This window comes from Thermobia domestica, chromosome 16, assembly GCF_964235325.1.
Source record: "Thermobia domestica chromosome 16, izTheDome1.hap1.1, whole genome shotgun sequence".
In the NCBI taxonomy this organism is placed as follows: domain Eukaryota; kingdom Metazoa; phylum Arthropoda; class Insecta; order Zygentoma; family Lepismatidae; genus Thermobia; species Thermobia domestica.
This window is the reverse complement of record NC_137469.1, coordinates 149,491,641-149,505,922: the sequence shown is the minus strand read 5'-3', so window position 1 is coordinate 149,505,922 and position 14,282 is coordinate 149,491,641. Positions and strand designations below refer to the sequence as shown.

The following is a 14,282-nucleotide window of genomic DNA, read 5'->3' as shown; positions in this document are numbered from 1 at the left end:
ATGAAGTGTTGGTTAAGAGAATGTTATTGACCTTTCGCGATCTTGGGTGTAACATAAGTGTGAAGATTCATTTTCTATACAGTCATCATGATCAATTCCCATGAGAACCTTGGAGGTTGTATCTATGGACAGGGAGAGTGTTTCCATCAAGACCTGACGACGGACGATGAAAGTGTGTTATCAAGGGCTATGGGACAAATATTTGTTGGCAGATTACTGCTGGAGTATCAAACGAGAGTGCCCCGTGTTTCCCCATAAGTGCAAGAGCTACAAGTGCAAGTTTTTGCCTCAATTGAACTTTCCATGATTCCATATGTATTTTTGTATTACTGTGACCTGTGTCTAGATAAACATGTTATTGTCAGGAAAAAGGCCCTAAACATATTTCAATATTAGATGTAAGAGTGTGTGTAATTACCACACTAAAATACTTTCGTAATGATCAATATCATCATTTTTTAAATACAAGTTGTCCTTATGTAGACGAATGCCTGATTTTCACGTAAATGCCTTCAATTTACATTTGTACACTATTATATTGGGTTTGTACGTAATACAACTGAAATATGCATCGTTACAAATTTTTATGTATATTCTTTAATTTGGTAAGGTTTAATATACCTTTTTGTAATAGACGTGGATTGTATTCAGACATACGTTAATTTCTGCGTAAATACTTATATTGATATTCAAGTGGGTGCTTATGTAATGCCCGGAAACAAATGCGTTTATTTGGCATATTTCCTATATATATATTTTGAATGTTGTGATGTATTTACACTCTTTTCTGAACATGTAGATTAATTTTCTTGCCAATGTATATGTTTTAGCCCTATCTAGGGGCTATATTAACAGATTTCTTAAAGTACATTGCTTCACAATACGACAAGCACCAATTGTAAAAAGTATAAATACCATAAATTTACATTATAGTAAAAAATAAAAGAAAAGAAAAAAATGCAAAGAAACTAGAGCTCACAAAAATGAAGTTCATATTTGAAATCAGCACATCCAAATTAGGGTAAATGAGTTGCTGGTATCAATGTAACAAAAATGTTGTTCCCTAGTGTCACATGAAACTTCAGCATGTATTCTCAGTTACTTGTTAGTGGATATACATAAAATTACACCCTGTTTCAAAAAGAATATACGTATTACGAAGAATTATTTTGTCCAAACTATCGATCGCTGCGCCTCGGCTCGGCTATTGGAGAAACGAATACATAATCTAGTTTATATTAATAGCCGCTAGATGTCAGTTGTCTTGTGTTTTGCTTGGTCACCGTCATGTGTTTAAAATGGCTACTCCGCAGCAGAAATCATTTTGTGTTCTCGAGTTTGCGAAGTGCAATTCCGTGATTACAGTGCAAAGACGTTTCAGGTTAAGGTACCAAATTGATCCTCCGAATGGGTGGAACATTCGCAGATGGTATCGACAGTTTGTAGATACAGGATGTGTATGTAAAGGAAAGAGTCCTGGCCTTCCTCGTGTTCCTGAAGAAAATGTACCACGAATTCAAACTGTTTTCCAACGTAGTCCTTTAAAATCGACTCGTCGTGCCAGTCGGGAGTTACAAGTGCCGACAACAATAATTTGGCGTGTTTCGAGACGTCGGTTGGTTATGAAGCCGTACAAGTTACAGCTGTTACAAGCTCTGCGTCCTGATGACAGATGCAAACGTGTGGCATTTTGTAACGAGATTCTGGATGCCATTGACAATGATAACACTTTCGCACAACTCATCGTGATCAGTGATGAAGCGACTTTCCGTGTTAGTGGTCAGGTAAACAAACAAAATGTTCGAATTTGGGGCCTACTGAACCCACATGCAGTCATTGAACATGTACGAGATTCGCCCAAATCAATGTGTTTTGTGCGACATCCCGATCATCTGTTTACGCCTCATTCTTCTTTAATGGAAACACGATTAATAGTCAGCAGTATCTCACTGTGTTACAAAACTGGTTGTTTCCGAGGCTGCACGAAGACAACTTCATTCTTTAACAAGACGGGGTACCTCTTCACTGGAGTAGCTAAGTGCGTGAATATCTGAATGAAACTCTACGGAAACGTTGGATTGGTCGTCAAGGAACTGGCGACTTAGCATATTTCAGCTGGCCTCTACGATCACCGGTTTTTACACCCTGTGACTTCTTCCTGTGGGGTTTCGTTAAAGACAACGTTTATGTACCACCACTCCCACAGAACCTGGAAGAGTTGAAGAACCGGATCCGTACTGCCATAACATCAGTGACGCAGGACATGCTTGCCCGAGTATGGGAGGAATTTGAATATCGATGTGATTTTGTTCGTGTCGCTGATAGAGGACATATTGAACATCTGTAATTTGAACTTGGAACTGTAATTTGAACTTGAGAGGTTCGTAAATATGTGTGTAAAATTTCATATTCGCATGTCTTAAAGTTTAATAAATATATGCATTCGAAATACGTATGTTCTTTTTGAAACAGGGTGTATTTCTATTTGAGGAAATGTGTGCGGACATAAGTCTTATGGTGAAGGTAACTCGCTTTCATTAAATTTTCAGTTGACCTTTTCCTGGTACCATAGCAAAATTATATTGTTATAAATATCAGAAATTGTTGGCAATTTTAATTACAAATTTTAATTTTGATTTTTGAGGTGTTTCAAGCATATTGTAATTTCCTTCAACAGGTATCCGAGAAGAAATTAGAGCAATTGAGAATGGATTAATGGACAAACTGATAAATCCTCTGAAGATGGCTCCTCATACACAAACACAAGTTACTGCTACGGAGTGGAATAGACCTTATACACGGGAACAAGCAGCGTTTCCTGCAGTGAGTAGCACGAAACTTCACACTGAAATCGAAAATATGTTAATTTCATATTAACTTCAAACTCTCTTTCAGCGACTTCCAGAGGAGAACGCACCACTCCTCTGCACTGAAAGAAACAACATCCAAAATACTGCTTTAATTATCTCAATTCACCTTAATTAGATGTGAGGGACTACTAGGTTTAAGACTAAACGAATGGACAGCGAATAGTATAAATTTCTGGATCGCATTTTCAACTCAAGTTGAGATCTATCGTTCAATAGAACGTTCTCCATATCTAGTTTTACAGTCACATCATCTGTCACACCAAACTTTCCTATACTATTACAGCTTTTATCTACAGATGGTGATCAGAAAAATGGAAACACCTGAACGAAACTGCAACTTAATAGATTAATATGGTGTCGGGCCACCTTTCGCCTTCAGAACAGCCTTGATGCGATGTGGGATGGAGGCATAGAGGTCGTGAATGGTAGCAAGTGGAATTTTACTCCATTCCTCGTGCAGAGCATCGGCCAGTTCTGTGAGAGAGGATGGAGGTGGAAATCGTCGCCGAAGTCGTGTTTCCAAGACGGGCCACAGATGTTCAATTATGTTGAGATCTGGGGATTGGGAGGGCCAGGGGAGGTGTTGAACTTCATCCCGATGTTCCTCAAACCACGCTGCAACAACGCCAGCTGTGTGAATGGGTGCATTATCATCCTGGAAGATGGCGTCATTATCCGGGAACAACATCCGGACCATAGGATGCAAGCTGTCTCCTAAAATTGCGATATAATCATTGGCAGTGATTCGTCCGCTAAATGTGACCACAGGACCCAATGAAAACCATATCGCGGCCCACAGCATCACCGAGCCGCCGCCATGTTTCACAGTTGGGCGGAGACACTGCAGATCATAAGCTTCTTTGGGCGTTCTCCACACATAAACACGGCCCGTGGTTGGGAATAGGGTGAAGGATGACTCATCCGACCATATCACACGTTTCCAGTCCTCAACGGTCCAAGTTGCATGGTCGCGGCACCATTTGCGGTGTGCGAAAGCGTTTTAGTCCCTGATGAGCGGTTTGGCCCGTGCAACACGGCCCCATAAGTTCATATCATGTAATTCGCGGCGGACTGTGATTGTCAAAACAAGGTGGGGGAGATGCTGATTGAGTTCCTCCGTCACTTGCACCGCAGTGGCACAACGGTTCTGCGTGACAATGCGCTTTAATACCCGGCGTGACCTGTCACTCATAATTTTCTTCCGCCCACTGTTCCGCTTCCCCGATGTGTTTTTCCTGTGTGTTGTGTAGGCCGTCATCACCTTCGACACTTTCTCACGCGACACACCTAACACAGTAGCCACTGCCGTCACACTCACTCCACATAACCGCGCACCAACAATTTGCTCTCTTTGAAAATCTGAGAAGTCTCCCATTTTACACTACCTCCGTCTGCTGCAGCCACTGGACACTGCTGTTCCACTACGCCTGACATAGTATGGAGACCTACCTAACACACCACCACCAGCGGTCTGGCGCTGCGGGCGCCACGACACCACTGCCAACCCATACATCTGACGTGTTGCCAACTACAGGTGTTTCCATTTTTCTGATCATCATCTGTATATTACTGACCTTCTATCATGGTAGATATAAAGACGTAAAATGGATCAACAGGAGAAAATACAATTAGCAATACACATTTACATGTGTAACTTCATCCATATTGACTCTGGAACTACTACTTAAATTATTTTTTTCTAACCAGAATATACAGGATGGCCCATTTTAATCTTTCCACGGAAATATCTCGAAAACGGTTCAAAATAAATGAACTGAACAAAACCTCAAATAGAAAATACCATGGACCAAATCAAATGCTGATATTGCGGTGCCCCGCAGGGCCGCTCTTCATGAGGGCCCAAGGCCCAACTTTAAAATTTTAAATGGAAACATGGGGCACGTGACACCTCGTTCGATAGATCTTTAAAAACTAAAAAGCGTTGTTTCAAAAGATTTTTCATATCGGTCGTCCTATTCAAAATGGCCGCCAAGATATGTTACCTGTATCAGATAAACGTCCAGTACCACTAATATTAAAACGATTGAACATAAATGAACCAAACAAGAGCTCATAGGAAATGCCACGGGGCAAATCGAATGATGTTGTCGCGGTTCCCCCAGGGCCACCTTTCATGGGGACCCAGGGCCCAACTTAGAAATTTTAAACGAAAATATGGGTCAGGTGAAACCTATTTCGATAGATCTTCATACACTAAACAGGTTGTGGCAAAAAATTGTTCGTATGGGTCACCGCTTTCAAAATAGCCGCATGGTGCTTGAATCAGATAAAACGTTCAGTATCACTAATACGGAAACAGTTTGAGATAAATGAACAGGATAAAACTTGTATAGGAAATCACAGAGGGTATTTTTCATTCCACGGCTCGAGAAAGTTCCAACAGAGGAGATGATAATTAGAGTAAAAGTGCCATAATGCAAAGGAGGAAATCTAATTCCTAGAAATCATCATTCCATCGTAAGTGGGTGAAGCGGGATGGGAAGGAACTGTGAAATTGCTAATGAGAACCTTAGTTTTTGCAAATTGTCTCTACAATTATCTAAAATGTGTTTTCATAAGAAATAGATGTCTGTAATGTAAAAAAGAGGTAAAATTCTTGTTAAATGGTCCCTTCCATTTTGATTGCAGGCAATGATTTGTGCAAAATTGAAGCAACTGAAATGTGGAACAAATTTGTCGAATAATGCAATTTTAGAACAATGTGTACAAACGTCGTGGTTTTGCTCAACAGTCATCTGCACAATATTGGTTCGGTTCTTTTCCTTTTTGCATGTGATAGAATATGAGCTTTACTGAGATGTTGTCCACAATTATATCCCGAATAACTTTCAGGGGTAATTTCAGTTGTGATTCTCAGTAACGAAACGGTTCATATTGATGGAGATGCCTCCCAAACATCTTGCACGCACTGCGTTAAATTATCATGGGCGAAGCAGCGGGCAAAAGACTTGCAAGTTCCAAAAATGTATTACCAAAACCTTTGCTTCTCATTTCATTTGCTTCTTTTTTCCCATTCAATCCCACTTTGCAATACAAATGGGTGTTAAACTTAAAAGCGAATTTCAATTTATTTTTATTCGTTACAGTAATTTTTATTCATTACAGCAATTACAGTTTAATTCACTACAGTTACATTACATTGTATACACTAGTGTTTCAGACAAACCATACCTATTGCAAGTGAAAGTGGGGTTCTCATTTGAGATTTTACCATTCATTCCCGCTTCGCCCACTTACAGAGGGAGATCGGAAAGATAATTTGCTGATTTCCTCTTTTGCATTTTGTCGCTTATACTTTAGTAATCTTTCTTCTTGCGTTATTCTCGAGCCGTGGAATGATAAGTACCCTCTATGATTTTATATATGAGTTTTATTCTGTTCATTTATCTCCAAACGTTTTTGTATTAGTGGTACTGGACGTTTTATCTGATACAGGTACCAAGTCTTGGCGGCCATTTTGCAAACGGTGACCCATATGAACAATCTTTAGCTACAACGCTGTTTAGTTTATGAAAATCTATCGAAATAAGTATCACTTGACCCATATTTTCATTTAAAGTTTCCAAGTTGGGCCCTCATGAAGAGCGGCCCTGGGAGGCACCGCGACATCACCATTCGATTTGTCCCATGGTATTTCCTATTTGATTTTTTGTTCAGTTCATTTATTTTGAACCGTTTTTGAGATATTTCCATGGAAAAATTAAAATGGGCCACCCTGTATACTTATTTATTAAAAGAAAAATAAATCGTAACAGTTTCAGTAACTTAACGTTATCTTCATCAGATGTTAACTGTAAGAAATATCTTCATAACATTAAATTATTATTATTGTATAATTTTAATTATTTCAGTTTTTAATTTTAAATTTTAAATATGTAAGTCAGGTATTGTTATAATTTATTGCTTCATTTTAAATTTTTATTATGACAGTTTTTTAATAATCATTATTATTTTCACTTTTATATTATTATTATTATTATTATTATTATTAATAATAATAATAATAATAATATTCCAAGTATCAGTTAATTTTGAAGTTTCCTCTCAATTCAACGTACTATCATATAATTTCATTTTATTGCATAATTTTTCATATCCGTGATATTTATCCGTGCATTCGTTCTAACAATCTATCCCATAATTCATGTATTTGAAATTCTTTTGTCCAGTTCATTGATCTTCCACTTCTCTCTTAATCTTTCGTGTTTCTTTCTACTTTCTTATTATTGCACTATTCTCTTTTCCTAGACCTTCGACCCCTTCCCAATCTATATCATATCCTGTTTCTCTAACATGTTTGTATATAGTGTTATTATCTCTAAGTCTCACATCATCCTTATGTTGTTTTACTCTTTCTTCAAGCTTTTCCCCTGGTTCTCCAATGTATACTATGTTACAATTTTTACATTTCACTTCCTACATTACACCTTCATCTTCTTCATTTATGTCTTTATTTCTTATTTTCATAGGCACTTTCAGATTTTTATGTTTTCCTTTTCTGTACTTGTTCACACCACATTTTCTTAATAAGGTATTCAGTATCTGTATTTTCTCTAATGCTCTCTATGCAGTGTCATTTTCTTTCCTCCTCTTCCTTTCTCTCTCTTTCCTTTCCTTCTTTCTTCTTTTATTCTGCTTTTCTTTATCTTGTTGTCCTCGTTCTTCTCTAGTAGATTGTAAAACTTTTCGATGTTTTCTTTCTTTCTCTCTTCTTCACTATCTATTTCTTCTGTTCTCTCTCTATTTTTTAGGAACCTTCTTTTCGTGCTATTATCTGCATCACTTCTTTTATGAAGTATATCTCTGTCGCACATTCTTTGTTGTACCGTCTTGTAGTCAATATTCCTTCTTTTCTTTTTATTATCATGTCCAGATAATTTATTATGTTTTTTCTACTTCTGTTTCTACTACTTTGTTTTTTCTACTTCTTCTCTTTCCCTTTCTCTTCATCTTCAATGCTCTTTACAAACTTTTCTAGTTGTCACCTTGTTCCTTTCCACATTCCTGAACAGTCATCCACGTATTTGCAATACATTATTAGATTTTCCCCTCCTTCTGTCCCCATCTCTTCATTACTATTTTAGACAGTACTGGACTTAATTTTGAACCTATATTTAAACCTTCCCTTATTTACTAGTTTGTTATCTATTGTATGAAAGCTATTATTTCACAACATTTCTAACGCACTTGTGCTGGCCGAAGTAGATATTCAACTGAAAAATGTAAGCAGAAGAAAAGTAGGTAACAAAGTGTTGAATACTGAAAAGTTGAAAAACGAGGAAATAAGAAATCTTTTCGTTAAAAAATTCGAAGAAAAATGTTCAAACGAGGAAAGGATAGGCGCAGGTAGTAACACACGGTGAGAACATATTAAACGTTGTTTACAGCAGGCTGCAGAAGAAGCAGTAGGTTACCGCGAGCACAAAACTGCTAAGAAACCATGGGTTACGGAGCAGATGTTGCAGAAAATGAGGGAGAGGAAGATGTGGAAACAGGTTGATACAGAAGAGGGCAGAAAGATGTACAGATAGTTAAACAATGAATTACGAAGAGAAACAGACAGAGCGAGGGAAGAGTTTTACAAAAGAAAATGCGAATACATAGAAGAATTAGAAAGAGTTGGGAAATATGAGGAAATGTACAAGGAGGTGAAATCTATGGAATTTCGGAAGAAACAAGGGAGTATTATGATGGCAGTAGAAAATAAGAATGGGAAGGTAGTCAGCGAGAGAAATGAGGTCATAGGAAGGTGGAAAGAATACGTTGAAGACTTATATGAGAGTAGGGATAGACCGTGTAGCCTAAATGTTGAAGTGGAAAATGAAGTAGGCGAGGATGATAAAGGAATTAGTATTCTTCGGGATGAGTTTGAAAAGGCTATATCCGAGATTAGGAATGGAAAGGCAACAGGAATAGATAACATACCAATTGAATTCATTAAAAATATAGGAGACAAGGGAAAGAAAGAGTTGTGGCGACTATGCAATGAAATATATGAAACAGGAGAATGGCAAAGAGACTTTCTGAAAACGATCATGATACCGATGGCTAAGAAATCGAACCCAAAGAGATGTGAGGATTATAGAACTATTAGTCTCATATCTCATGCAGCTAAAATTCTGCTCCGAATACTGAACAGAAGGTTATATGGAAGAACAAATAAAGATGTTGAGGAAGAGCAGTTCGGGTTCAGAAGAGGCAAGGGCACAAGAGATGCTATTGGATTATTAAGGGTGATCGGTGAAAGGTTTATAGAAAAAGGGAAAGAGGTATATGTTGTATTTATTGATCTAGAAAAGGCTTTTGACCGCGTGAATTGGGAATTGTTGTTGGGAGTTCTAACAAAGATAGGGTTGGAATGGAAAGATAGAAGACTCATAAGAAACTTATACATGTACCAACAAGTAAGTGTTAGGATAGGGGAAGAACTGACGGAAGAGAGTGCAATTGGAAGGGGAGTTCGACAAGGATGCTGCCTCTCGCCAACACTATTTAATGTCAAACTAGAAGAAATAGTGAAAAAGGGCCTACATGATGATGATGGCATTTCGGTAGGAGGTAGAATGATTAGATGTATAAGATTTGCAGACGATATGGCGCTTGTTGCGGAATCTGAAAAGAAAATCAATAAAATGTTAGAAAAAATGAGAAAGGGCTTTGAGGAATATGGGATGAAGATAAATGTTAGAAAGACAAAAGTCATGGTGATTGGAACGAAGGGGTCTGTGTCAAATATAAAAGTAGGGGTGAGAAAATAGAACAAGTGAATAGTTTTCGATACCTGGGTAGTGTTCTTAGTAATGACATGAAATGCGAACGTGAAATAAAAGCAAGGATAGGAATGGCGAAAGAAGCCTTTAAAAGAAAGAAAAGTCTGTTTTGTGGGACCTTGAACAAAGAGTTGAGAAAAAGACTCATAAAATGCTTCGTGTGGAGTGTTGTATTGTATGGGGCGGAAACGTGGACATTACGTAAAGGTGACGAAAATCGACTGGAAGCCTTAGAAATGTTGGTATGGAGAAGAATGGAAAGAATTAGTTGGGTCGAGCGGAAAACGAATGAGAGAGTGTTAGAAATGGTGGGTGAGAAAAGAACACTTTTAGATATTATTAGGAAGAGGAAGAGAAACTGGTTGGGACATTGCCTAAGAAGAGATTGTATCATGAGGGACGTCCTAGAGGGTATGGTGGCGGGAAAGAGAGGGAGGGGGCGAAGGAGAGTACAATTAATGGATGATATAAAAACAGAAAGATCATACGCGAAGACGAAGAAGTTAGCGGAGGACCGTGGAACATGGAAGCTTCTCAGCTGCAGCAAGTGACCTGCCAATAAAGGCAGAATACCTATGATGATGATGATGATGATGATCTAACGCATTGACTATTCTTTTATTCTTCCATTTTCTTATCTTCCTTCCTTTCTTTCATTATTTCTTCCATTACTTTTACCACATAATGTCTCTTAATAATAGGAAACATTGCTTTGACATCCATACTAAACATAATTATTTTTTCTCTCTTAGTCCCTATTGGTTCTAACATCTTTTTCACTTCTGAATTCTTCACTCTGTAGCTCTCTTTGTTCATCCATATCTCTCTTGCTATTTTTCTTAATTCTTTTTCCACACTTTAAACAATATTTCGAATAAAATTTTTGATTTGATAAGATCGTTTTACTTGTATGTTATGAGCTATATGTGGGATAGTCACACGTAGCTCTATAACACTTATGATATAATTAATTATTATATTATAGATATCTAGTTTGTCTGCAAATTATACTTTATACAATCTAGTAAAATTTTTTAAATCAATTACGGGCATCATTAAACAAACATTTGAATAACTTCTTTAGTATTCCTATTGTGTCAGTCAGATGAGAAATTCTTCGTAATATGGAGGTCCGTAAGGGATCTTTTACTGTATATAGCAGAACAGAATTTTTAGCCCGGCAAAAACATATTACGGAACACAACCCTCTCTTTTACTAACACTCAGACACGGACAATCTTCGTTCTCTCGGAAGTTTTGAATTATGGAAGAGGGGAAAACGAAAGAGATCATCGTTACAGTCCGTTATGCAACACTACAAGAAAGTAACATCCCAAAGACAGTCGTACCGTTGAGAAAAGCAAATTTCTTCAGGTGGAATAAGAAAAGACAAGTTGCGTGATGTGTCGCTCGCCGTGCTTCAAAACTTTCAAACCATCGTCGGCAGGAATGTAATGGAGGGTATACCCACCCGCGCGCGTATACCCACCTCTAATTTTTGCAAACTATCGGATAGGCACCTAAAATTTAGGAAGTACACGTGTATACGCTACATTCGATCCATAGTATACTCACTTCATTGGAACAAACAGCAACTGCTTTTCATGTACTGTATTAAAAAAGAAAACTCACTAAACAGCTGGTCGTCAGGCTGTTGTCGCGAATAATGCCTAAATTCTTTTAAAATGTTTGCGTTTCTACGATGTGGGAATAGTTTTCCGACAATCCCTTCTATAATGGACACTCGGAACCTGCAGTGGTGTTTCCTCAAGATGTAAGATGCGCTGTGCCTAAAGATCAATGTAGAACACTTTCGTTTCTAAAGATCAGTAGGAGATTAGGGCCTATATTCATGTGGTGACTGAAAATTTTCTGTTTTGGCATAGGAATGACCACAGTTTTCACGCCCTCTTTGATCCAAATTCAAACGCTATCAATTAGATACTATTTGAGAGAGGCAATATGAGATGGAACCAGCTCCTCTCTAATCGCGGAAGGAGGTTCCAAAAAATGTGGTCTTCACTTTAGTTCAAGGGTTAAGACGAAATTAAATGAATATATTTGCGATAAGAAATCACTGAGCTTGACAAAAAATTGCGTGATGTGTCGTAATAACACACGTAACCTATCGTTGGTCTAGTTTGAAGCATTCTCCGTCGTTCCCAATATAATCAACTGCAACAGCGAACCTTGGATTAGTAATGTTCATGGGGCCGCGGTGGCTCAGTGGTAGAGCGTTCACCTCTGGTGCTTAGGGTTCCGGGTTCGATCCCAGCCCCCGCCACGTGAACTTTGTGGTGGACAAACACCGTGTGCGTGGGTTTTCTCGGGGTTCTCCCGTTTCCTCCCACTTTCTTCATTCCACCATTTCATTCATCACTCATCATCACCGACTCCTTTAGCCTAACTGGCATAAGCGTGGGACGTAAAACTCAAAGATTTCATTTCATTTTTAGTAATGTTCATTTGTAGATGCAATTGACATCAAAGAAAGCGGCAATTTATTTCTGTAAGTACTCAGCAGCTAGTACTCTAGTGGTAGTTTTTCCGCAACCTACTGAGCAAAAAAGAACAAAAAAAAAAAGGTAAAACTAAACATTTTCTTTGGTTCGGCTTCATTCAGATAAAATATATTTGAAGAAAATTCGTTAAAACGAGAGGTAGAAAACAAAAGTCAGGAAAGACTTCTAGCCTACGAGCATGTTAAAGCAATCTTTGATCATTTCAGTACAGCCGTCACTTCGAAAATACAAGGGTTGGATTTTAAGTAATGGCAACAACGGTATATCTTGAGAAGTAGAATACTTACAAGGTTTGAAGTTTTACTGGTCCTCGATGTAATCACCAGCATTGTGAATCACGCGTTCCCAGCGATGTAGAAGCCTCTGGATGCCGTTGACAGTGCCTAATCTCTGGATAGTTTGGATGGAGCGATCGGTCACCCGGAGGGGATTATCAACTGTACGGAGGCGTGTCCCACGAAGTCGTTCCTTCATCTTCGGGAAGAAGTCGTAGTCGCAGGGACTTAAATCTGGAGAATAGGGGGTTAAACAGCACTTCCTGGCGATGCAACAAATCAGTGACCGCACCCTTCAAGAACAAAAAGTCAAGGAGTTGCTTACACATACAAATCACACACACACACACACACACTACAACCTTCCCCCTAACACTGGAAGATAAGCCATCTTGATTTCACCAAAAAACATGAAGACTACACGAAGTACTGAGAGAAGTAGTTTCATACGCCAGACAAACTCAGTGGAATCACATCAGGAGACCCTTCCTTAAAAACAAAAGAAAACAATTCCAGATAATCTAATGCAACGGTTACTATCTATGATTGAACTTGCAAGAACGGTGTTAAAATCATTTTCCAAAATAAGGAAGACAAACTACGATTTTTAAAATGAATTTTGAGTGTCAGGTTTAGGTCAGCATGCGTAATGGAACACGAATGACTATTATAAAATGAAGTCACCTAACAACCAATACAGAAAGACAACATTTATATATGCTGTCAGGAGCCCTGATATCTAAGGACATTGACGAAATCAACCAAGAGTTAAAAGAAGAAAAACATAAATTTTACTAATGTAATCCGAATGATGTCTGAGAAGGGTCCCGGTCCTTTACTTCGGATATTTTGTAAACTATAAATCATCTCAGCAGATGCCCAGACTGACCATTCCGGAATGCTGACAATGAGATCAAAGAGGTGATTACACCAGAAGAAAACTTAACAATCAATCAAGAAGGACCTCACGGACCACCTGCAGAGCTAATAGTCACAGAACCGGAAGTAGCCGATACCCCGACTTATGATGGTATCAGGGTTGGATCCTTGTATGTCCCTGTTCGGGAAGACATCTATGATGGTATACGGTTCGATTACCATATGTCCCTGTAAGGAAAAACCATCTATGACGTTACTAGGGTTCGGGTGCTATAGGATTCGTGAAGGGGGTTGGCCAAGGTTTTAGGCCGTGTACCCACCATCACTGACGAGTCCATCATGTTGTGGAAAACAGAAACAGCACTTTCCTAATCTACGGTCTCATATATGTTGTGTTCGTGTTTTTGTACGTCTCTAATAACCTCGAGAAGGAAATTCAGATGAGCCGTAGGACGTAAGATTAAAGACCTAATGCTTGAATAGAGGAATAAATGTACCCGAGCACTGTGCTACAGTAACTACACCATCAGTATGACAAAAATAAAAATATTAATACATGCATACAAAATGTGACATTACTTATCCTGTTGTAGAAAATATCACCATGGTATACGCACAATTAACACTCACGATAAATATTTTCAATGCATATATTTTAGCATTTGGGTAATCACAAGCACATACGTTTAACACAAACAATAATATAGTTTTGGCAAATGAAATGTAGGCCCAAGATGATTATTGATGGACGAACGCGCACGTTAACGATACCGACTACAACGTACGAATACTAACGATTCCGAAAGTTCATTCATCGAAACAGGTAATCATTATTTGAAGTAAGAAACTGTTATCGCTGGTGTTGGAGGTCACGTCTCTTTACCCTTGCACTCACAATTGGGACGTATTGAAAAATGTAAAGTTCCCAATCATCCCTTCCACCAG

At 38.4% G+C, this 14,282-nt stretch overlaps 1 protein-coding gene across 3 annotated transcripts in view; it reads left to right on the top strand.

The window, feature by feature from the left end:
• The window catches only part of LOC145673469 (glycine dehydrogenase (decarboxylating), mitochondrial), a 428,549-nt gene that overhangs the window by 376,081 nt on the left and 38,186 nt on the right, over positions 1–14,282 (top strand). For all 3 annotated transcript variants that reach the window (XM_081743192.1, XM_081743190.1, XM_081743191.1), the window contains one exon: positions 2,678–2,823. In XM_081743192.1, coding sequence (XP_081599318.1) covers positions 2,678–2,823 — 146 coding nt within the window. The remainder of the gene's footprint in view (positions 1–2,677; positions 2,824–14,282) is intronic.